This window comes from Scatophagus argus, chromosome 8, assembly GCF_020382885.2.
Source record: "Scatophagus argus isolate fScaArg1 chromosome 8, fScaArg1.pri, whole genome shotgun sequence".
Taxonomy (NCBI): domain Eukaryota; kingdom Metazoa; phylum Chordata; class Actinopteri; family Scatophagidae; genus Scatophagus; species Scatophagus argus.
Window position 1 is genome coordinate 20,830,528 of NC_058500.1, and position 22,485 is coordinate 20,853,012.

The 22,485-nt window shown below is 39.5% G+C and overlaps 3 protein-coding genes across 10 annotated transcripts in view; 2 read left to right on the forward strand and 1 right to left on the reverse strand.

The window, feature by feature from the left end:
- Positions 1 to 256: 256 nt before the first annotated feature.
- LOC124063975 lies at positions 257 to 4,533 on the reverse strand. 3 transcript variants are annotated; one of them, XM_046398147.1, is made up of 4 exons: positions 4,353 to 4,533; positions 3,992 to 4,046; positions 3,623 to 3,654; positions 257 to 2,792 (listed from the first exon to the last, which is right to left on the reverse strand). In XM_046398147.1, exons 1-4 carry the CDS (start codon positions 4,369 to 4,371, stop codon positions 1,435 to 1,437), a joined length of 1,464 nt encoding a protein of 487 aa, XP_046254103.1. In that variant the 5' UTR covers positions 4,372 to 4,533; the 3' UTR covers positions 257 to 1,434. The 3 variants fall into 3 exon arrangements, with proteins under 3 accessions (XP_046254103.1, XP_046254106.1, XP_046254107.1); XM_046398150.1 differs by having other exon boundaries at positions 4,443 to 4,517; XM_046398151.1 differs by lacking the exon at positions 3,623 to 3,654.
- A 7,764-nt stretch (positions 4,534 to 12,297) lies between these two features.
- Positions 12,298 to 18,165, forward strand: LOC124062864 (E3 ubiquitin-protein ligase Midline-1-like). Its single transcript, XM_046395896.1, has 4 exons — positions 12,298 to 13,110; positions 13,767 to 13,906; positions 15,756 to 15,923; positions 16,173 to 18,165. The coding sequence occupies exons 1-4, from the start codon at positions 12,484 to 12,486 to the stop codon at positions 16,879 to 16,881; spliced, it is 1,644 nt and encodes a 547-aa protein (XP_046251852.1). The 5' UTR covers positions 12,298 to 12,483; the 3' UTR covers positions 16,882 to 18,165.
- Positions 18,166 to 18,414: 249 nt separating this feature from the next.
- LOC124062865 (MICOS complex subunit mic25a-like) overlaps positions 18,415 to 22,485 on the forward strand; it is a 65,853-nt gene continuing 61,782 nt past the window's right edge. For 2 of the 6 annotated variants that reach the window (XM_046395900.1, XM_046395899.1), the window contains exons 1-3: positions 18,415 to 18,625; positions 21,517 to 21,607; positions 22,225 to 22,345. In XM_046395900.1, the coding sequence (XP_046251856.1) occupies positions 18,542 to 18,625; positions 21,517 to 21,607; positions 22,225 to 22,345 (296 nt within the window). In that variant the 5' untranslated portion in view covers positions 18,415 to 18,541. Of the gene's footprint in view, positions 18,626 to 19,462; positions 19,509 to 21,516; positions 21,608 to 22,224; positions 22,346 to 22,485 lie in introns of all 6 variants that reach the window. The other 4 variants (XM_046395902.1, XM_046395903.1, XM_046395898.1 and 1 more) reach the window with 4 other exon arrangements.

A 22,485-nucleotide genomic window follows, 5' to 3' on the forward strand; every position in this document is an offset into this window, starting at 1 on the left:
GCTGTACTTCAGAGTGAACACAGCAGAGAGAAACTGTGATGGGTTCAGTTCAATTGAGGGCAAAAACAAAAAACACTTTGATGATAAAACAACATCATAAATTGTGGAGAACATCATTTGTTACCAACTGTATTGCAAAATATGAGAATCTTTTTGTATTGGTTTACACTCTGCTACAGTGACTGAGCTAAAGTGTATCAGAGCTTTGAGCCGTTCCTGTAACTTTAAGTCGTCATGTAGAAAAACAAGCACAGGACACATTTGGAGTTCTTTATTCTGAGCAAAAACATTTTGGGTTCAGTGAAAAATAACAAGATGGAGACTTTAAATTAAAAAGTTGGACAAAATTGTCTGCTGTGTAACCAGTTCTCCCCTCTATGCTCTGTAACCCTCACTGATATGCAGTATCTGGTCTGTTTTAAAGTGTGTCACCATTAATTCTTCATTGTATTCATTACTAAAGCTGTACAGAAGCAGAAAAACACAAACAATGAACCCAAGTTCATCAAATAACAAGATTTTCAAACTGCATGCAAGTCCAGTTTTGTGTGCTGATAATGTGCCACTCCTTCCAATTCGTTGTTGAATCAAAGCATGTTATTGCTAGATAATTCATATCACACAGAATCTTCTGTCTGTGTAGCAGGTGTGTTGTGCATAGGTTTTTTAAGTGTTTATTGTCCATGTGGTCTAGATGCCAAAGCTCCTTCCCATAAAAAATCCACACTAACACATTTTCATTTTAAAATGCAGAACTTTTGCTATGTTTATGTGTAACATGCATCCATCCATTGTATGCATCCTCACTACTCAGACGTATTCGAAGACCTACGACAGAGGCTCTCAAAAATGCAGCTGACGCCGTCTTAGTTTGAAAACTCCAGGACTGTGTATGTCTGGACAGGTGGAAATACAGAGTTTTGAAAGCAGTCACATGGACGCTTATGTTTGCTTCCTGATTGGGCCGTATGAGTCAAAGTTTCCTCCTCTGATTTCTCACACCTTTACCATGTGACCCTTTCAGGAAGAAAACAAATAACAGCGCCTCCAGGAAGGAAAAGATCATGGTTTGGGTTAAGAAAGACCCTTTCACAACATTCACTACGTGGCAGAAATGCTTTCTTGCAGAAAGGGCTCTCTGGAAGTAAGCCCTGAAGCCCAATTTCACCCACGTGGGTTTGATTACCAGCTGTTCATTCATCATGGATAACAAGTTATTGGTGTCGCTAACCTTGGTGTCAAAACTAGCAGCTGTTGTGCACTTCCTGTGTTTTAGAATGGTACTGCCACATCTGCAGGTGATATGTTATTATTCAATGTTAAGCAACATTTCCATTGTACAGTGTATGCCGATGATCATGTGATATATGTTTCTGGGCATGGTAGTATGAGCAGAAATTATTTATGAAACGGTGCTCAAACGCTTATCTGGACTCAGTGTCTTGTTCTCTCAAACTTGTTCAATAGCCATAACACGAGCAAAGTAGTGTGGTTAAGGAATATAAGGACTAGATATAAGCATATCCACAAATACACAAGCAGTCGTGATGTGGAACGTAAAATTAGCACTTTCAGAAAGGCTCCAGCAGGAACTGTAGCTGCACACAGAGCCATGAACATACCTGACAGCCCACTGTGGACACATGAGGATAGAAAAGCTCCCACAGCTGCCCCCACTGTCACCCCCACACTTCCCACCAGCCCATAGTGGTCTACTTCTCGGCCATGCTGCTCTGTCACAGCCACCGCTGCAGAAACACATACTCCTGCTGCTCCTGCTACCCCCACCAGAGCTCCTACAGTGGGACCTGGACCCAGCACAGGCAGAGCCAACTTTATGACACCCAAAACTGCTGCACCAGAACCTGCAGCAGTAGCACAGATTTTACCTGCTCCGCCCCTTTGCCAAGATTCAAACAGTGACATTCCTACAGTAACTGTCCACAGCAGAGAAGTTAAAAGTCCAACAAAAACGGCCTCTGGTACAACACTGCTTGTGTCTGTGGATGTTGGTGGCTGTAAGGTAACAATCTGCTGCCCTGCAACTTTATATAAATCACATATGATCAACATCAATGGCACAGTTAGAGTGGTTGGTTCGATGGAATGTGGTTTTTCAAGCTCTTTTAGAGCTAGCATCATAGGGGTTAAAGTAAAAAGAAGAGTTAACCTCATTTTACAGAAACTACCGATAATAAATGTAATCAATGCAGCATGTGATGTCAAAAAAGAAAGACCAACTGCAACCAAAATATAACTTGATTGAGACCTGGCCAGGACGATACACAGAAGCAGTAGTAGTTCTCCTGAAACAGGAACCCACAGAGAAATATGCACATATAAAGTCATGAGTAGAAAACTTTCTAAAGTGAGGCCCAGAATGTATCCAGCTGCAATGACACCCACGAGACTCACTGACCCAGCCATGCTCAGGGCCTTGCCCATTGCTGCTTCACCTCTGTGTTTAATCACCAGTGAATACATTGATAATCCAATACAGATACCTGCAGCTAATGACAAGCTTGAGGAAAACACACCAAATATCACTGTAAATATGGATATGTGAATGTCATGTATTTGAATATTCTCTTCCTGTGTTAAACTTCTGTTCTCTTGTTTTTCCAAATAATAATCATCAGTGGTGTATTTTTCTAACTGGTCCATGAGCACCCTGTTGTCAGACAGAAGCTCCAGGGACTGAAGCACAACGACTGCTGTCCCTCCCAGCAGAAGACCTCCTGGAGCTCCTGACACCAGTCCAAAGCAAAAGATGGAAAGGAGTGATGCCAAACCTGAAGACAGATGGATTCTCATTAGTCACATGGAAGACTGAAAGGTCACGATCAGATGTACAAATATACCAATCACAACAGTTGCAGGTACATCTGAGGTAGTCCTGTATGTGGTAGATTTAGGAGACAAAAGCATCTTAGTTAGTGGGAGCAAAAAGCAAAAGGTGACGGCCAAATATTAATCACTGCACCCTACTGAAAGCAAGACTATGATCCTTACCTGACCTGAATTAAACAACCATAAAAAAATTCATGATACCTGCTTGCTACAAGTGGAAATAAAAGATGTTGTCAGGAGGCAAGGGAAAGTTTTTACTGCTGCTTTCAGTATCAACATTTTATGACTTGTTAAATATATTAAATACCACTGTTTCTCCTTAATGTTAAAAAAGGCATTAGTAAGGTAGCATTACATTGCCTTAAAAATAATTCACTGTTTTTAATTATTAGTGACCACATGTTAATTTTGGAAGACAATATTAGATATAAAGTCTGTTTTCTTAGTTTGCAAACCATTTAGCAAAAGATGTGTGTTTGTAATTGTGTCACAGGACTGACCATAACAAACCGTCTAGGTTTGTTGTGAATGCAGAAATGCCACACTGTTGCTCTCTTAAAAAATGTAAATTGCTATAAATTTGGCAAAGACTGCATATTGACTTGTTTGGTACTTGAAATAAGATACAGATTTATCTTAGGACATGAATTAATAAATCATAGATAAAATATGAGACTTTGACTTTGAACATGAGACTTTGTAACCTGCTAAGTACCATATTATACCACTGTACCATATTATTTTATATACTGTAACACTAAACAAGACTTACGAGAGGTAACACAGGGAAGTTGTCTGATGACTCTGTAATACACAGTGGAATAATAATGTCAAGTCTGAAGTAATGTGTAAAAAAGCATGACGTCTTTACATGCAAAGAAACAGAGAACTGCCATCACCATCAATATTACGTTCAGTGCTATGAGGGGAAAATACACTATCCATTTGCCTGCTACTGTTACAGTCGTTCCTTTGTTACAGTAAAACATAAAACTATGGTTTAAAGAATTGGATGGATAACAGATATAACTATATCTGAGATGAAGGCAGGAACTGGAATATTGACTATTTTATTGTGTACTATATCTAAAATGAACACCAGGTGGTTAGTGGAATAATAAAAGGTCAGTCTTGAGTTCACCTGTTGATCCTGCTGTTGTCCTCTGCAACAGGAGGCATCTGAATGTTCAGCTCATCTGACAAACAAATTTAGGATACAGATGAAAGAGAGAAAGTTACTTTTATCAACCTCTCATGTCATCATTAAGAGGATTAATCTACAAAAAAGTGTTATATCTATTTCTGACTTTTGTCCTGGTCATTTGCAATGGAAGCCTGATAGGAGTTGGTCTCTAAAGGGCCACTGTGAACAAGAGGATTGTTTACAGCAAGTAAACACTGTTGTGGATTTTGTTTTGAGACAGCTGTGAAAAACTGAGATCCTATTTTTTAAGACAGAGATCCAAATCTCAGCAGTGTGTTGAGACTTAAAGGAAGCTCACCAGTGTCAGATCGGTCCATTGTTAGTGAAGCAGCTCAAAGATGAAATAAGAAGTTAGTCTTCAACTCCTTTTCTTCTTCGACCTTCTCACCTTTAATTCCTTGGTGTGATGTGATTGAAATGTGGTCAGTAGAATGAGAGTCCCTCTCTCAGGTCTGTCTTTGACTCCTCTGATACAGACTGAAACAAGCTCAGCACTGTGGTATGTTCTGAATTAGCCTTATGCAAAACTGGAACTTCAACCTTCTGTCAAAGGGAACACTCCTCACCTGTCAGTCAACATCATCCAACACCTCATGCTGCACTTGGCAGGTTCATATGTTTCAACTGTGTACAAAGAAGAAGAATCAACTAGCTTATTTAACTAAAGCAGCACAAAGAAGATTATTAATTGTTATGTCATAAACTTTTCAAAAAGGACAGTTCTGGATATAATAACATTCCTAATTTGGGACACATAAAGATGCAGACAAATGTTGGTGTTGACTATGGTAGCTTTACTTATGGTATGTAGATCAAATGTCTCTTGATAAATTGAAGGATGTGGACGACCAGGTCCTGAGTTTGTTGCTCAAGACTGTCACGGAAGATGTAACTTCCAGTAATCAGCACAGACTCGATGTACCACCAGAAAGAAGAGTGAAGGACAGCACAGAAGCACTAATCATGGCAGCACAAGAACAGGCACTTGACACAAGATCAATAGAGGCTGGGGGTCTACCACACTAGAGCTAGAAAAGATGTGCAGAGGAAAAGCAACTGGTGCCAGTAGTAATCTGGGGGCTCTGAACCCCAGACTGGAAGAGTAGCTCCAGCTGATACCAGGTACAGCATCGGTGATTTCTGTTCAGAAGAGCACAGTTAAGATACTGCACAACACCTAGAGAATATAAACCTTGCTGTGGTAGCAGCCTGTCAGTAGCCATGCCCTACCTTGTTTTACCATCTATTTTAGTTTGAATGGGACCATAATTTACAAAATCAACACAATGCTGCGTTGTTAAAGCAGATTGGAAACTAGCGACTAAGACCATAAACTCACTGGGAAACTGTTCACTGAGGTGAGAAGTGAAGAGAGAAGTAAGGTCACTTTCACATAGGCTTAGATGCTGCCTGTATACTGTGAGCTTACTGGACATACTCAACTGCCCCAAAATTTACTGTGTACTGTAGAAGAAATGAGTAACACTTAACTGTTTAATGATTTTAATTTGCCTAAGAATAATGCTGGAAAATATGACATTATGTGGAAAAGGTAATGCTGTCTCTGTGATCTTTATATTGTCCGGAAGCTCTGGAAAGTTCACCATTTTGTATGTTTCAAATACATAGTTAAGGAGTAGATTAAAAGTGTACATTAGGTGCTTTCAGAAGAAGACAGAGCACGCAGATTATATGTCCAAATTAATCAAACATGTTTGTCCAGTTGGACAGTGCATAAATACATTTTCCTCTGTACTATCATGTAATATTATTACATTTTGTATTGTGTATTTTATCCCATGTATTTGGGTTTTAATGTACCTTAATATTTAAATATTATTGATGTTTTTTTTTCTTTAAATTTCTTGAGAATAATAATTCCCAACTTTAATCTGGAACATATAAATGTTCTTAAGAATTTGTGCAAGAGCGATAAAGCATCATCATGGGCAAAAGACAAACATAAGTGAAAAAATGTACAGTATGCAATATGATGCACGCAACTGGGGCTTCCACTGCTACAGAGGCAGATTTAAGTGCCACCTGCTGGTTGATGAGTAAACAAAGAAGACTCCCTAATAAATCATGACAACCACCATTATTACATCTTCTAACAGATGTCTTTGAAATATGGCTGTTTTTTTTGTTTTTTGTTTTGTTTTTTTTACACTTGAAACTGAAAACTCACCCATGAGTAAGATAAAATATATTATTACTGGATTTAAAAAAAACTTATGTTTACATAAAATGTATGCGTGTATGCTCTTCTCTTCTTATTTTTCCAGGCAACAATAGCTTTGTGCTATGCAAATATTGAAACTGGAAAGCGGTTGAAAAACTCTGGATTAACTCTGGATGTTTGATGCTTTCACTTTTTAATTGTAATGTCATCTGAAACATATATGTAGGCATACGCACACAGAAAACATAAGATCAAGTGGAGTAATCAAGATATTAAATTGACGCAGAGACCCTCTTGAAGCTCGCCAGTTGGTTCAACCGCACAGATCCTGGAGCTTTCAGGGTGTCTGGGGCTCTGAGACAGCTTTGTCCCTTTGTAGTTCAGCCTTGAAAGTTAGCAATAATACATCAGAAGCCATTTGTCAGTCAATGAGCTACAGCATTAGCTAAGTTTGAGAAAAGGCGTAGACACAGGAAAACTAAGGCACTCTTTATTAACAGATAAAATGAAACTCATTGTCCTTTGCACTCTTAATTCTGTATTTCATTTATCATGCTATCCAGTCATATTTTCCAGACATTGTGTTTGGAAAATTAATTGAGAAATCAGTTAGTGTCACCAGTTGTACAAATCTATTCATTAGCACACCTACATTTTGGGCCTCTTTTCTTGCTACTGTCTGTTCAAATACAATTCTCTGCCTTTTGTACATCAAAGCTGCTGTTATACACACCTCATCACCACCCCATCAAAGCCCAGTTTCTGCAGACCAACCAGCTTCATCACTTCATCAGCCTCAGCAGAGGCATCATCCTCCACCACCACAATCAGTTACTCCATGATGTATGCTGCTCAGGGGACACACTCACAAGTACAATTTGAAAATAATACAATAAAACTTAAATATTTCCGTTTCTGTGTTTCGCTTATGCACACTGGCATGGGAGCCAGTCACTGTCATGGAAACAGAATAAGAACCCATGAGAGTTCATGTGAAAGGCTGCAGAACATTCAGATGTCTCCCTTTTCATTTGGATTTTGGCACAAACTCAAACCATGTAAGGAGAACTTTCTTGGAGAACTGAAGCACTGGAAAAAAGAATCTCTGAATCTCTAAATTGTGGCAGGAAATGTGTGGAATCTATTGCTAATTTTTCGATTAGTGATTTAAAAGAACGCAGTTATTTTGGTTTGAAGGCCAAACTCACTTTCAGGTCCAAGCTTTGTATCAAAATTGTGTGGAAAAAAGATGGGAACCAGGCCAAATTTCATAAAACGCTAAAAATATGTCTATCTTGTCCACATCAGAATGTCAGGACTTCACTCATAGGTGTAACCAGGGCATGTTCTTCTGTGTGGGGTTTTGAGTTGGTTTGTTTTAAAGGTAGACGCTTAACTTATGTCTGGAAAAACTTAACATTTTAACATTTTAGTTTCAAAATTAATCACACTGAACACACAACTGAGGTGATACACAGAGAGGATTGTGGAGTAGCAAAGACCACCTCCACTGCTGTGTTAGCCTGATAGAGGTGATGTTGTTGTTCTCTGACAGGGTGTCCACTGATGTTATCATCATCTTCATCAGATGATCCACTTTGGTGCAGCTAGCCAGTCTTAGATTGACTTGCAGGCTGGCAAACTGCAGCGTTAAGTCTCTTTGAAGTTGTTCAAAAACAAACAAAGGTTTCTCAAATGACATGCCAGGAATCTCATTAGCATCACATGCAATCGTAATAATCTGTCAGAAAGGTGTCTGTCTAGCAAGGTCCATGTCGTCCAGCTGTAGGAGGAAAAGTTGCTTATCATAGCCCAGTTGCCCAGCTCTCCATTATGGGTGCATGCAAAAAAAAAATAAAAAATGACAGCCTCATTGTTGTTATGCTTCTAATCTAACCTACACACTTCAACAAAATATCACTTTTACGACGGGACCCTACATACTCAAATACCAGTACACCTCAAACTTGTCAGCGCTCTTACAAACACTAAAATGATAACTATGTTCTCAATATAACCTAATTCTTTCTGTAAGATATTTGTATTAAATTTTGTTTATGCTACTCAAACCCAGTTCTCAAGCTGATACAGCGTTGTGTCTACAGCATGGCAGTTTTCCTGCTCGCTGAAGAAACAATAGAGGTAACACCAGTGTGCTGGGTAGAGAGAACCAGACTGGACTCCACGTCAATAAACACATGCTGCGGTCGTTGTTTAACTCTGATGAAGCAGATATCACAGCGCAAATCAGGCTGCTCAAGAACTTCAACAACAGAGTTCCATTTATAGCCACGACTGTGTGGAAAGCCCTCTGTTTTGTTGGGTCAACCCACTTCTTGCTCCCCCTCACCTCACCTGGCACTGGACGAATCAGAACACAGAGAACCGAAAAACTACAGAAAGAGGTCATAGTAGCAAACAAGCCCGAATGCAAAATGTAAAAGATAAAATAAGAATAACCATGAAGGTTTGTTAGAAACAGCGATCCAAAGCAAAGCAGCCAAATACAGCCAATGCTGATATTTCTGATCCTGGCTCCGCCCGCCTGTCTCAGCCCCAGGTAAATGATGGGGTGAACAACAGCCAGGTAGCGCTCCACACAGGCGAGGAGGTGAAACATGGTCTCTCCAGGTGAGATGATGGAGAGGATGTCAATCCCCAATGTCATTACACTTTCTTGATTAGTGTTGGTAGCGATATAGTATAAGCAAGACCCTAAGACACCAATCAGATCTAAGATAACCATATTAAATGTGAAGATGTCAGAGTGGCTCGTCATAGCTGCTGTGGCACCAGAGCACTGTTTTCTCCATCGCTGGTAGCCCACATATAGGATGAAGATGAAGAAAGGCACAAAGAGGATTTGGATGACGAAGATGGCAATAAACATGGAATTGTTCAGACTGGAGAAGAAACAACCAAATGGAGAGGAAGAGGAGGAGGAGTTGACTGACATGTCTGTGTGTATGGATGATAAGATGGACAGCCAAAGAAGAAGAAAGACAGAAGGGGAAAAACAGCATCAATACAAGTCACAGGAAAAGAAACAGCAACTTAACACATTATATGGCTTAAAAAATACACTTAAACCTGGTCTCATCAGCATGACATGACATTATTCTACAAGTCAAAGTGTTATGTTAGTAATTCAAAATTCTTCCTATGCTTTTCTCGTGCAGTTAGACAAATTTAGAGTTTGTTAAATTGTTGGATAAATATTATTATTGTGGGAATGTTAAAAATGTCTTTTAAGCAATTAAGAAATATCACCATTCTTATTCCTTACTCCTTGTCCAAATATTTTTTCTGCATGAATTCCCCACCTTTGTTTGCAGTTGTCCTCCTTCTGTGTCTCCAAGCTCACTGACTGCTGTTCACTGGTTCTTGGTCAAATATCCAATAATGCTTATGTGTATGTGGGTTATTAATGTTCAAGTATCAGAGTGACAGATGGACGCAGGAAGTGTTTTGCATGTTGTTAAACATGTTTATGGTGACTCTAGAATATAAATCACAGAAGGCAAATTTTATTTTCACAGTACTCTTCCAGAGAACATGACAAACTGTGCAGTTCCCCTCTTTAGAGCATTTTAGCATCTTTCATGCACTCGCCAAGCAGAAGCTCTCTGGCATGTGGAGGCTGCTTTGTGCACTTGCTGCTTGGCTCTAGACATGTAGGTGTCATGTCTGCATGTGTAAAATATGTCACATATGACATAAATCTGACCATTTTACTGAAGCGCATCTCTAACCTCACTGACTGCTGTTTCACTCCAAATAAATGATAATGTGCGTGTGTGTGTGTGTGTATGAGTGACAGATGGAAGCAGGGGGTGTTTTGCATGTTGCAAAACAGATTCATGATGTCCTTGTAATGTAAATTACAGAAGGCAAATGTCCTTATTATATCCTTATGTATTGATGTACTAAATGAGATCATTACAGTGTTCAGTGTTATTTTAAACTGATCGTTCACTTTGAGATAATTTTACATCGCTGGCTGTAGTGTGCAATATTTTTATCAAAGCTGTGTTTTGTTTGGTTTTTTGTTTTGTTTTGTTTTGTTTTGTTTTGTTTTTTAGTAAACAGTGGGTTAAAGTAATATGCGTATTTATATATTTATTTTTATATACATGTATATTTGTATATCCTAATATGAGAGGCATTACTCCTATAGTTTCAAACTAGAGTATTTTAACATCTTTCAGCTCATAGTTTTGGTTTTACATGTCATACACAATTAATGTTTAGATAGAATAAAATAAAAGGATAAAACATCAATTTGTCCCTTGGCAGATGGTCATTAAAGACCATTGTGCAATTTGAGATGTTACCATTAGAGATAAGTGCAAGCTGACTTTTGTCTATTTTGGTTTGTTGATGTGGTTGAACTGATCCTTTTATTACACAAGATGGAGCCAGAGATGAGACCTGAGGCCTCACAAGTGGTCTCGATTCATTCCATCGATTTATTATTACAAAGCAAACGAAATCCAACGTACTATGAAGCTCTATGTTATAAGATGAATTTTAATTTACAGTGCATGTGAACACATATTTTTTTGCATGCACTTTGCTTTCTGTGGACTTTGCACATCCCATATGTATTGTGTAATTTATTCACTGATGAACGGATTTGATTTGTAAAGTCTTGTATTATCTCTCTTTTCCTATTAACATCTGTTTCTGATTTGAGGAAGACAATCGCTTATTGTCTTTTTCTTGAGCGTTCATCCAAAACTACTCTCACAACTTTCCATAATTAGGCCAACATGAATCGAGTGTGCGACCAGTCCAGGGTGTACCCCACCTCTCGTCACCCCGTAGTCAGCTGGGATAGGCTCCAGCTCCCCCGCGACCGTGACGGATTGGAGGTATAGAAAATGGATGGATGGATATACCTGGATCCTCAGGCTCAGATGTCCTTTCTCGTGTCCTCTTGTCAACTTCTCACACCAGTGTTGGCTATCTAAAACATTTCTCTACAAGGGTGTCCACAAACATGTCAGTGAAGATTGTTGTGGGACACATCAGCAGTGACAGACTGCAGGTGTGATGTGTTCAGGGAACTTGACAACAAAAAGTTGAAGGATGTCAAAGCATTCTCAGAATTTACAGCCACTCAGTGAGTAGACATGATCCATTTCAGGAAGTGCACTCTGTGCTTTGGTATACGCAAATATACGCAAGTGTTATGTCTTTGTCAAACAGGATTTTTAGGTACCTGTGGTTTTCAGTTATTTTGGAAACAGTTGGAGTCACAAACGGCTTGTGTCTAATTCCCGAGATATCTAATCCCCTCAATTTTACTGAAATTATTTTGATTGCTTTTTTTCCACTTAACTTTTTGTTTGTAGTTGACTTTGATACCACAAATGAAAAGTTCCCTGAATGCATCATTTAGATTCTTTATTAAAGCATGAAACATGACAACAGTGAAGACGAAAACCACAACCATTCCCCACTGCGGTGTTTACAGTCAACAGGAGACAGACAGATCAGTGTGTGTGATTTTGCTGTGTGTATGATATTCCCTTCCTCCATTTACGGTATAGTAAACACACACACATAAAACACACATAAAACTGTGCCCTTTCTTTGCATTTACACAATGAACTAAACAATGCTGACAGTACATAAAAACCAATTTTTTTTCAGATACATTTCCTTTATTCTCTAGAAAGTCTTTTTCACTGTATGGGCATGGTTGCACAATTTTCATACCTAATGAAGAAAATTAAAGCTTTAACAAGAAAATTACTTGGAGTTAAATGTGCTTGTGCAACTTGCTCAGGACTGGAGTTACATTTTCTTTCCAGTAAAGAAGGGTCCTGACACTTCCTTACTAATTTCAAAATTGATTTCTGAAGACTTGTGTACATTAGTGTCATGTGTAGCATATTTTTACTGTCAACAGTAACCCATATGGTGGCATGTATTCCGAGCAGCCCAAAAAAAGGGTCTCTTGGAAAGGAATGCTGCCCTGAGCACATTTGTGGACACACCTCCTGTCATTCTCGTAAATAGTTAAGGGCAAGTGACTTCCCTGTTTGCTGTGCATAGTCTCACCTGTTGTTGCTGCTGCTTGCAGACTCACCTGTTGGCTCACAATTTGAGAAGAAGAGCAGAGTAAAGAAGAAAGGATAGTTTTCAGACAAAAGGTGCAGATGAAATAAGATGATGTTTTGAGGACAAAAATAAGCAACAAGTAACAAGTAAGAAGCTACTAGCCTCTTCACCTTTAAGCATGTCTCTGTCCAAGCCAGTGGAGCAGCTAGCCCACGAGCTGAGCTGCCCCATCTGCCTTCAGCTCTACTCTGATCCAGTGGTTCTCCCCTGTGGCCACAACTACTGTCGAGCCTGTATCCAGATGACCGCCAGCACTACCAACAACACTGAAAAAAGGCTTCCACGCTGCCCAGAGTGCCGTGAGGAGTTCCAAGGTGTGGAATCTCTGCAGAAGAACTTTAAGCTCTGCAGCATCATCGATGGTTTCCGAGCCACAGCACCACAGCTGGACAGGCAGCCCGAGACTGAGCCCAACAGGATGGAAGTTTTCTGCGACAACTGTATAGATGAGAAGAACAAGGCTGTAAAGACCTGCCTGAAGTGTGAGGTGTCGCTGTGCTCCAGGCACTTCCAGAAACACCAAGAGAAGGAGTCTTTCAGGACACACACTGTGGTGGAGCCTCTGAATGAGATGGGGATGAAGAGCTGTCCTGTCCACCGCTATCCCTTTGAGTACTTTTGTTCCAGTGACATGACTTTGCTGTGCGCCACATGTTTCATAGAAGGCTCTCACCAGGACCACGATGTTCTGACCTTCAGGGCAGCCGAAGAGGAGATGAGACGAGCCCTAGAGAGCCGCGCCAAGGTAGTTTCATCGTTTCAGTTGCATTCAAAACACTTTTATTCCACAGTCCAACAGACAGCTGCAGCTATCATAAAATACTTGGTCATGTTTTATTTTAGTAATTATTAAGGAATTGCAAACTGTTTAACTGAACTGGCAAGCTGGCCACTTTTCCTAAGTCAGTGCAAAGCTGGTTAGCTGAATGTGCAAAACTTTGAAATGTGTGTACTGTGCAATACAATTTGAAATACAAGGAGAATAATGTTCTACTAAATAATGAATAATTAATGAATGTTTACTGGTGTCTCAATCAAACATTTCTTCCAAAGAAATAAACTGTTACCAAAAAGAGCACGTTATAGAGCGTTGCTTGTTGAGTAATGATGATGAGGCTTTACTTTATGCCTGTGAGAAATGTTAGAGGTTTAAACAAGTGTCTGCTGACAATCTGGGACAATGCTGTGAACTGGAAATGCTAAATGATAAGAATGCGGAAATAGTGTGACTGAAGAGAAATGTGTAATATGTTCTGACAGGATAAGAGCTAGTTCTCATATTACAGACGACTGATTCAAATACTTAAATTACGTCTAGGTTCTAGGCTTTGTTTGCAGCTTGCCTGAAGAAGTATATCCAATCATTCCAGTTTTTCAAACACAAAAAATCTGCCTTTGCAGGTTGTTTCCTGCAGGCTGCAGATGACTGAGAGTCTCCTGCAGAAGACAGCAGAGGAGCAGGGAGCCTCTGAAGCTATAGGAGACAAACTAGTTAACAAGGCTGTCACTTTCATGGACAGTATGGTTGCTCTACTGGACAGGTATATACTACATGTGTGCTGCTAGTCGCACTGCCTATTGAAGTAAAATGTAGTCTCTTAAAGCGCTGATGTATTAAAGATCCTAAAATGCATTGCTTCAATCAGTGTGGTGATGCACCAATATGGATTTATCTACATTTTAATCAGAATCTGATCATGGCTTTGGGTTGTTTTTTCTTATTGTTAACGTTCATAGGTCAACTCCACACAGAACACTCCACACCCACACGGTCCTGATGAAGCAAGAGTTTTTGACTGTTAAACTTAACAAAGAATATCCAAGGATGGTTTTTTTCTGAACTTTAATTGTTGCACATTTTCAGTGGCTTAAAGAATACAGTAAATGTACATCTTGACAATAACAAAGAAAACACAATCTCACTAATTAATAAGAAGATGTACAATAAAAAGGTTTGAAAAGAAGTTTAGTAAAAAGAGATGGACTATATGTATCAGGTTATCAGTAGCAATGCCTACTTCAGGCTTGAAGAGCAGGATCAAGATTTTGCAGATATAAATGAAAGTCAGCATACTGATCATTTAATGAGATGAATCCAGTTTATCAGCATTTTTAGAGTGCCAGTTAACATTTGGAGCAAAGAAAAGTGTTCAAATGTCATGGACAGTTCAAGTACAACTCTAAAATTCTTTAAAATGCTTTTCAGCAAACATCAGAATGCTAACAGGATAGCAATAACACTGCCAACATGTTGATAATAAGTCAAATTTACCATCTTAGCTTAGTGTGGTAATTAACATCAAACACAAACAGATCAATTAAAAGTTTGCTCTGATGATTGTGTTGGATGAACCATTACAGAATCAGGAACATACTACATTTGTACTGAGGCGTACTCAGAACAACAAATGTCACCTTCATGATGGTGCTCGACAAGGACAGAAAGGTAACATGGGCAGTGAGTGCAGGGTAGAGTCCTGACATCAGTCTCAGTTCCACTTCTGTAACTCAAAGCAATGTCTCATTCAGCATTTGATTCGCTGGCCTGTCTGAAAACACAATCTGTGTTCCTGGGGTTTATTGTCCATATTCAAATTGCCATCCTGCTGTTTGAAGCTTAGTGATTTTAACAGCATTTATGTGAGCACAAAAAAAAACTACAGCTGGTACTAAGATCATTGTAACTTTGATTTTGTCCATATCCATGACACTCATCAGAGTTCGCCTCTAAAGTAATTTTCTTCAACAGGTTGTAATCTTTGCCGTCTAAAAGTGCCTGCAGTACATCTCTGTATTCTGGTATTATTACAGACATGACTGTTTCTCCAGCTCGTGAACTAGCCTCTTCTGCAGAGCCTTAAATAAATCTGCAGTGCAGGAACTTTGTCTCCCTCATCTGGTGGTGAAAGTAATTACACAATGTTGATGCATATGGGAGAGGTTTGATCATTAAAGGTCACAAAAAATGAAAACAAAAATATGAGATCTTTTTTGTTAAAAAATGCTGTCCTTACAGTACCTAAACTTGTGCCATATGGAATACTGATCAGAAATGCTGCGAGTTAGTTACAAAAAGTTAACTGGATTTTCAGTTAAATTTTCGTTCATCTGAGATAGAGACTACATTTACATTGAAGAAATTATTTTCAATCACCCAGATATCCTATCAATTTATTATATAAATATGTATACATTATATCGAAGGTAGACACCTCTAACATAAATATCAGTCCTCATATATGAGTGTATCTCTAGTAAGAAGAAGCGCTGGTGGTAACAATAGGAGAAATAAAATTAGATGTATTGGTAGAAAATGATGATGATGATGTTTACTGACTGGAGCTTCAAGTTTACCTGCCTTTACATGAACCATTGCTGTGTTGTGTTCAGGTACAGGGAGCGTCTGCATGTGCTATTGGAAGAGGAGAGAGGTCAGCGTAGAAAAAGCTGGCAGGTGGGATTGAGTGCACTAGAAGAGCAACAACATCAGTTACTAGAGGCCCAGCAGAGGGCCACAGAGGCCCTCAAGGAGACAGACACATGTATATTCATACACAGGTATGACACACAATCTCTGCTTTGAAACTAAAAGTACATAGTCATTGTAGTAGCAGTACATAAAATAACCTGAAACCTCCTACTGAAATCTAGTTAAAGAAATACCAAGTTTACTCACATTCTGGCTTATTTAAACATATGTCTTTGCATTCTCACAGCCGATAGAGGTGAGAATACACGATATAAAGTAACAAAATAGGGTGCATATTAAAACTGATGAGTGCAACTGAGAAAATTCTTCTGCTCCAGGTTTGTGCTGATTGAACAGAAGCTGAGAGAAGTTGTCACAGGGCCCATTTGCTCCAATATCCCCTCAAAGGCTCCTCTTAACACCAAGCGCCTCCAGACAGGCCTCAAAACCCAAGACTTTCGCGTAGAAATGACTCATCTCCTAGATTCCCTCCACATCCTCCTCAATCCTTTGGAACTCACTTTCAACGTCTGCACTGCCCACCCCACCCTGATAGTCTCCAATGATCTGCGTACAGTGAAGTACAGCCACTCCAAGCAGTCGTATGTAGAGCACCCAGAGCGCTTTACAAGCGCACCCCAGATTCTGTGCAGCCAGGGGTTCTCTAGTGGTGAGCACATATGGGTGGTAGAAGTGGGGGCCAACACCATGTGGTCGCTGGGTGTGTGCTACAAGAGCATCCCTCGCCGTGGTGACCACAGTCGTCTAGGACACAACTCTGTGTCCTGGCGCATGCAGTGGAAAAATGGGAAGCTCACAGTATGCCAGTCTTCCAGTAATGTAGCTCTGGGGGAAATGACCCATCACCCACTGAGGATGGAGGTAGCACTGGACTATGAGGGGGGGACATTAACGTTCCACAGCACCAAAGGGCGTAGGGAGCACCTCTATACTTTCAGGACTGTTTTTAAGGAGCCGGTTTACCCAGCATTCAGTATCCATTCAAACACACCAGACTCGTGGATCACACTGCACAGAGGGATATGAACACACCGTCTGATGATTTATTTGTGCCATGCATAGAAGTGATTTGGGTGATCAGGGAAGTGAACTGGCCTTCAGCTAAGGTGTTGTCTTTGTGATTTTGTATTTGCCTTTCAAAATTCTGTAACCAATAAAAAGTGCAAGTTGACACACAATTCTGCCAAAATGGTGCATTCATGTGTAATTGTACCATAGTGAAACCCAGTTATCATGTCCCACAATTCACATTCAACAGATAAACTCTCATCCACTTGGTACCAATGCTTTTTAGCCGAGTGCTGTAATGCAAATGTGTTTAAATGCCATCTTGTATGACTACATTATAAGTGGTGCATTTTAATCACAAGGAAATTAATCATTTGTTTACAGTTTTATTGATGATTAGGGTGATTTTTGTGCAGTATATAGATCAGTACAGATGTTTCCTAAATTAATTTTGGTGGGTTTTTTTTGTTTGTAGTATGTTTCCATTGTCTGTTGTCTGTATTGAATTTATGCTGTGTTTGTTTTGAGTTTGCCTTTAATTTTCTGTATATACAGTAAACACTGATGTGCGTGAACATTGACATTTAGGCTGAATATGAGACATGCTTGTGTTTATACTGCAAATAAACGATAATGTTGATGTCTCTGTTGACCAAACGTATGGCAACATGTCTATATGGTACACGACAGCAGTAGTAGAATGTGAGTCCATGTACTTGAGAATACTACATTTAAGTACAAATTCAAAGTATTCTTTTACATTTTATCTTACTTTATACTTAAACTCCACTTCATCTCAGAGACAAGCATTTTACTTTTCAATTCACTATTTATCTATCTACAAATTTGGTAATTGTGGATGATTTTTGCGAGAAAGTTAAGGATTAAGTGATTCTTTATGTTTTGAGAATATTCTCCTACATCATATACTGTCTAAAATCCATCTTGGATGATCTGGGAAATGCACTGTTACACAGCTGAAACAGGGCTGTTTTTCACATATCTAAAGCTGAACAGGACACATGAAACATAAAGTATAATAGAAAATGATGCATTCCTGTAGATTAAACTATCCAACATATTATAAAGTAGTTAAAATACATAGTGCTGCCACATTAATGTTAATCCAGAAACATCAGTACACTAGCAGGAACAATTTCTCAAAAAATGTGCTTTGAATACATTGTTAAGGTTTTATTAAGGTTTTGAATGAATGACTTTCAATTGATTATTTTTCCAGTGTGCTATTAACAGGTTAGTTTTACTTCATTAAAGGACCTGTGCAAGTCTTCCTCCACGTTGTGATTGCCTCAATCCATTCATTCAAGCCTGCTTTAGTGTGTGACGTTCAAGTTGCCCGGTTGGGCTGTAACTGTAATACTACTAACCGCGAGTCATTGTTGTTGTTATTGTACCGAAAACACGTGATTTACATACGAGATACACAAATTGTTTCATGAATAATTTACGTTACTCGATCTATTTCAACAATACAATTAAAGGAAAATGTGCTCCAAGATGCACACAGGTCCGTGGGTGGTGGATATTTAAAACGAATCTGGCAACCTACATCCCATCTGTCACCTCTGTCATTGGGCTGAACGGTCGTATTATTTCATGTCAGTAACATTGTTCCACTCAGGATCACCAGAAAAGCTGACACTTAACACTAGAAGACATGGGTTCGGGAGAGAGTAGGACCAGGAAAGTGTCCTTCGGTGTCGATGACGAGGACAGAGTCAGGATTCTTCGTGGAGTCAAGGTAATGCTAATTTAGCTAGCGTTTGATAAGCCGCGTTAACGTTACTTTTAATGTTGCGTCCAGTGCTAACTAGCCGTTAGCGTGTTGCTGCACAGCAGATTAAGTTACCAGTTTATTCTGAGTTGTTAGTTAGGTCTGCAACCTGTAAAGCGACTGCTGAATTGAGGAGGATGTGAAGGGATGCAGGCGTTGGGTCAGTTTGACATACGACCTGAACGACTGGCTTGACCGCAGTCTTTTTCGTTAGGACAAACTCAAGTCGTAACATGCAGCAGGTAGAAGTGTGCCTTGCTTATCTGCAAATTAAGGTATCTGGCAGATGACAAAACGTCTTCATAAAACCTTCAGATTCTTCTGGTAAATTGGGCATATACACAACTTCCCCAGCAGTACCAAATTTATTAGAAATCCCAGACATTTCAGGTTTATCTAGCTATCGTTAACGCTCCTCCTTAGGGTTTGCTAACAATATAACAAGCAACACGTTCAGCTGGAAGTTAAGAGGCGAATATTACATTCGATAATATTTTGTCGGAACGTGTCGGTTGTATTGCTAAATCAAGGAGAGACTGTCATTGCTATCTCAACGGCCTTCAATATCATGGCTAGTATTCTTCTATAACCCTGGCGTTAAATTTACTCATTTAGAAGTTCGGCTTGATGTTCACAGCCCCTTGACAGTGCTGCCTTCCAGTGATATTCTAAATGTCGGAATTGTACGTTGTGCAAGTCACAGTGACAGACACTAAAATAAATAGGGGTTGTAGGCCTAGCCAAGTCAGTGGTCTGTCCACTGAGCGTTGTCATTAACACAGACCACTGGTTTTCTTCCACTAGGAGCGCTGAAACTCGTGGTCCGGACCAGTGAGTGAGTAGACTTTGGGTTAGTCTTCTTGTTTCTAATTCACCTTCTCCCTTCTCTGGTCTTGTTGGCAACACTGTAGTTAAGCAACTCTAGTGATAGTAAACCGTGGTCTGTATAAGAGACCATAGCATTGGCTACAACACCCTCTCAGTGAAATGGTAATCTAATGGCACATGAAATACTAGACTACTCCATGTGAACTTTTTAAATATAGTTCATAGGGATGCCTACAAGTATAGCTTATGTACTGTACATCGGGACTTCAGAATTATGCTTCACATCCTAACAAACCTGACACTTTGAGTGATAGCTCTATACAGACTTTTAATAACAATGACAATGATCTGCTGCAATTAGCAAAGAGATTTTCTGCATCAAACTGGATTAACATAGAAGACCTCATGTCAGAATGTGAGGACCTGTGCAGAAGCAGGGAGGGAAACAATAGGACTGTGTTTAGACTAATGCCATGAATGGAAAAAATGTTCATAGGAACAGCAAAAATGAGAAATGCATGAAAATTTCAAATGTTTTGTACACTGTACGAAAATGGTTACTTTCACAGTACGCACATGCCCAGCCTTGACTTTTTTTCCACTTCTGCATCCTCAATTCCATCAGGAGGCCTTAACTACAAACATTAGATAATGGAATGTAATATTCGGCCTTTCCCATACAGACTGTCCATATTTTTAGTGTAAAATGCTTTTTGGTTGCCCTCAAGTGGTTAAGGTTCTTGCCTTGCTGTAGAGATATGGAAATGTACTGCACTTAACCTTTATGGCCTGTAGAGTGTGTTTACAGAGCACTCTTCTGACCACAGGAACACACCTGACAGCGATGCTGGGTGGGGTCACAGGTGCAGCAATCCAGAAATCTTTGACTCGATGAGCTCAGTGAAATGGTGCTGTTCAGCTCTGTGTTATGTTTAAAACCTTAATTACATGCTGTTTTCCAAACGTATGGTTAAAGTCAGATGCTTGTGCCCACACAAAAAATATGAATGCCTGTAGTGTGCCTGGAGCCATAGCAAATCCCTACGTTCTGAGGTGTATGAGAAATTGTTGGATCTGATTTCCTAATTTCCTTTTCAAGGCACCCGTGAACAGGCTAGTCAAGTATAACAGTGACAGGAATATAAAAGCTAAACCAGTGCAGTTAAAGCAAGTTTTAAGAATTTATAGTTCTTGTACTTATAGGCATTATAATGACTATCAGAATGTCTGTGAAAACCAAAAAGACTGACAGATAATCCTATTTGCCAGCCCTGCCTGCACATTCAAATGTTGTGAGTCATAGAAACAGTGAGTCAGTGGCTTGTGCTGCCTGCTGTGGTTTTTAGTGTAACTAAGTTTAACCATTTCCTTGGATACACGCATGCACATAAAATAGAGCTGCAGTGACCCATTACTTTGTGGCACACTGCAGGTTCATGTGTTTTGCCTTAAGCCAGCAAAGCTTAAAAAAAAGAAAAAAATATTTGAATAAAGATGAGACCACATAGTGTGCTTGATACTCCAGTAAACTGCTAGTAAACTGATAATAGACAAGTTTTTTGCTTTAACTTAGCATTATGAAATAAATGTTGATTTCAAAATGTAATGGCTATATAATGATGACACTGTGGGTGTTTAGATTGGTTACTCAAGCCTTGGTTTCACTATGCAGTTTTGACTGTCACCTGGCACAAAATTTCCTGGGAAAATGAAGGCTGACAGCCTGGCGCCATTTTTATTTCTTTCATGTCTCCATCACGGACTAAATGAATGAATAAAGCTGTCCTGTGTCCTGTGTTGTTGGTAGTAACTAATCTATGTAAAACTGAAAGGTTGTGGCAGAGATAGCAATAAAACCACTTAGAAACATTTGAATAAACTTGCAGCAAGTCTTCTCATTGTTCCTGCTGTTAAGAAAGCAAAGCCAATAAAAAATTTGGGATCAATTTTAGGTTCTCATTTCTCTGTTGATTCTGTGTCTCTGGCCTGTCTTTTTCCTTTTTTGATTTGTGTTTTATCACTCTGTCTAGTTGTCAGAAGATGTACTCCAGAGGATGAGAGGAGTAGCCAACATTGCTCCAGAACGCACTTCATCAACCTCAGTCCCTCAGAAAGACACAGGTATCATGCACGTTACAGTGCGTCCTTGAAAACCAAAGACTACTGGTTGATGTAGTGTTCACATATTGTCAAACCCACATAAAGATACCATACATGCACACACAGTGTGTGTCCTGAAACTTGTAGACTTCTAGTTGCACATTTAGACATTGAAAGGGACCATGCTGTTATGGGGAGTGTAGGAGCTGTATTTTTTGGAGCTTGAATCATGCCTGGACATTGATTTGAAAAGACAGCTACAACAAATAAGTCGATCTCTTGTCAGTTCTGCGCTTATCATACTTTTCACTCTTTTTCACCTGTCAGGGTTTTTTTCCACTTTATTGTTGGAAATGAATGTTGTCCATCCAGTCCGTCAAAAACTCACAGGCTGACTCACAGACACACTGTGAGCAGACTTAAAAAGCTTACCTAGTGACATTAAGGCTACAGTTAATCAATGTAACGTTCTTAGTATGAACCGATATTACACAAATAGTTTCATTATTCAAGAGTATCTGATGTTTTGAAACCTTAATCATCTAAATATCCACAGTAATTTTCAGAAAAAAATGTGTCAGGTATAAGTTTTTGGACATTTTTTAACAATGTGCTTGTACTTGTATTAATTGTAATAGGTGCCTCTGGCAGTGCCAGCTCAAGCTCTCGACCCCAGCAGAGCCCACAGCACCGGGCCCCACCCAGCAGCCAGTCCAACAACAGCAAACCAGCCTCCTACGCTAAGGACGAACAGAGAAGGTGGGATTCTGAAAAAACATTCAAGCAGACTGATGCCTGTTAAACTTGCATGCACCCTTGATTATAACAGTAGCTTTAAATATTGAAAATATGAAAATAGCCACTTTGGATTGTATGTGTTGTTGAGAATTCAAAGGGTG

Excerpts from the sequence above, each read along its gene's own strand:
- LOC124063975 (XM_046398147.1), bottom strand. Across the intron at positions 3,655-3,991 it reads GACAACAGCAGGATCAACAG|AGTCATCAGACAACTTCCCT; the intron begins GTGAACTCAAGA and ends TGTGTATTACAG. Across the intron at positions 2,793-3,622 it reads ACTTCCCTGTGTTACCTCTC|GTTTGGCATCACTCCTTTCC; the intron begins GTAAGTCTTGTT and ends ATCTGTCTTCAG.
- LOC124062864 (XM_046395896.1), top strand. The coding sequence starts at position 12,484 with ATGTCTCTGTCCAAGCCAGTGGAGCAGCTAGCCCACGAGCTGAGCTGC. Across the intron at positions 13,111-13,766 it reads CCCTAGAGAGCCGCGCCAAG|GTTGTTTCCTGCAGGCTGCA; the intron begins GTAGTTTCATCG and ends CTGCCTTTGCAG. Across the intron at positions 13,907-15,755 it reads ATGGTTGCTCTACTGGACAG|GTACAGGGAGCGTCTGCATG; the intron begins GTATATACTACA and ends TGTTGTGTTCAG.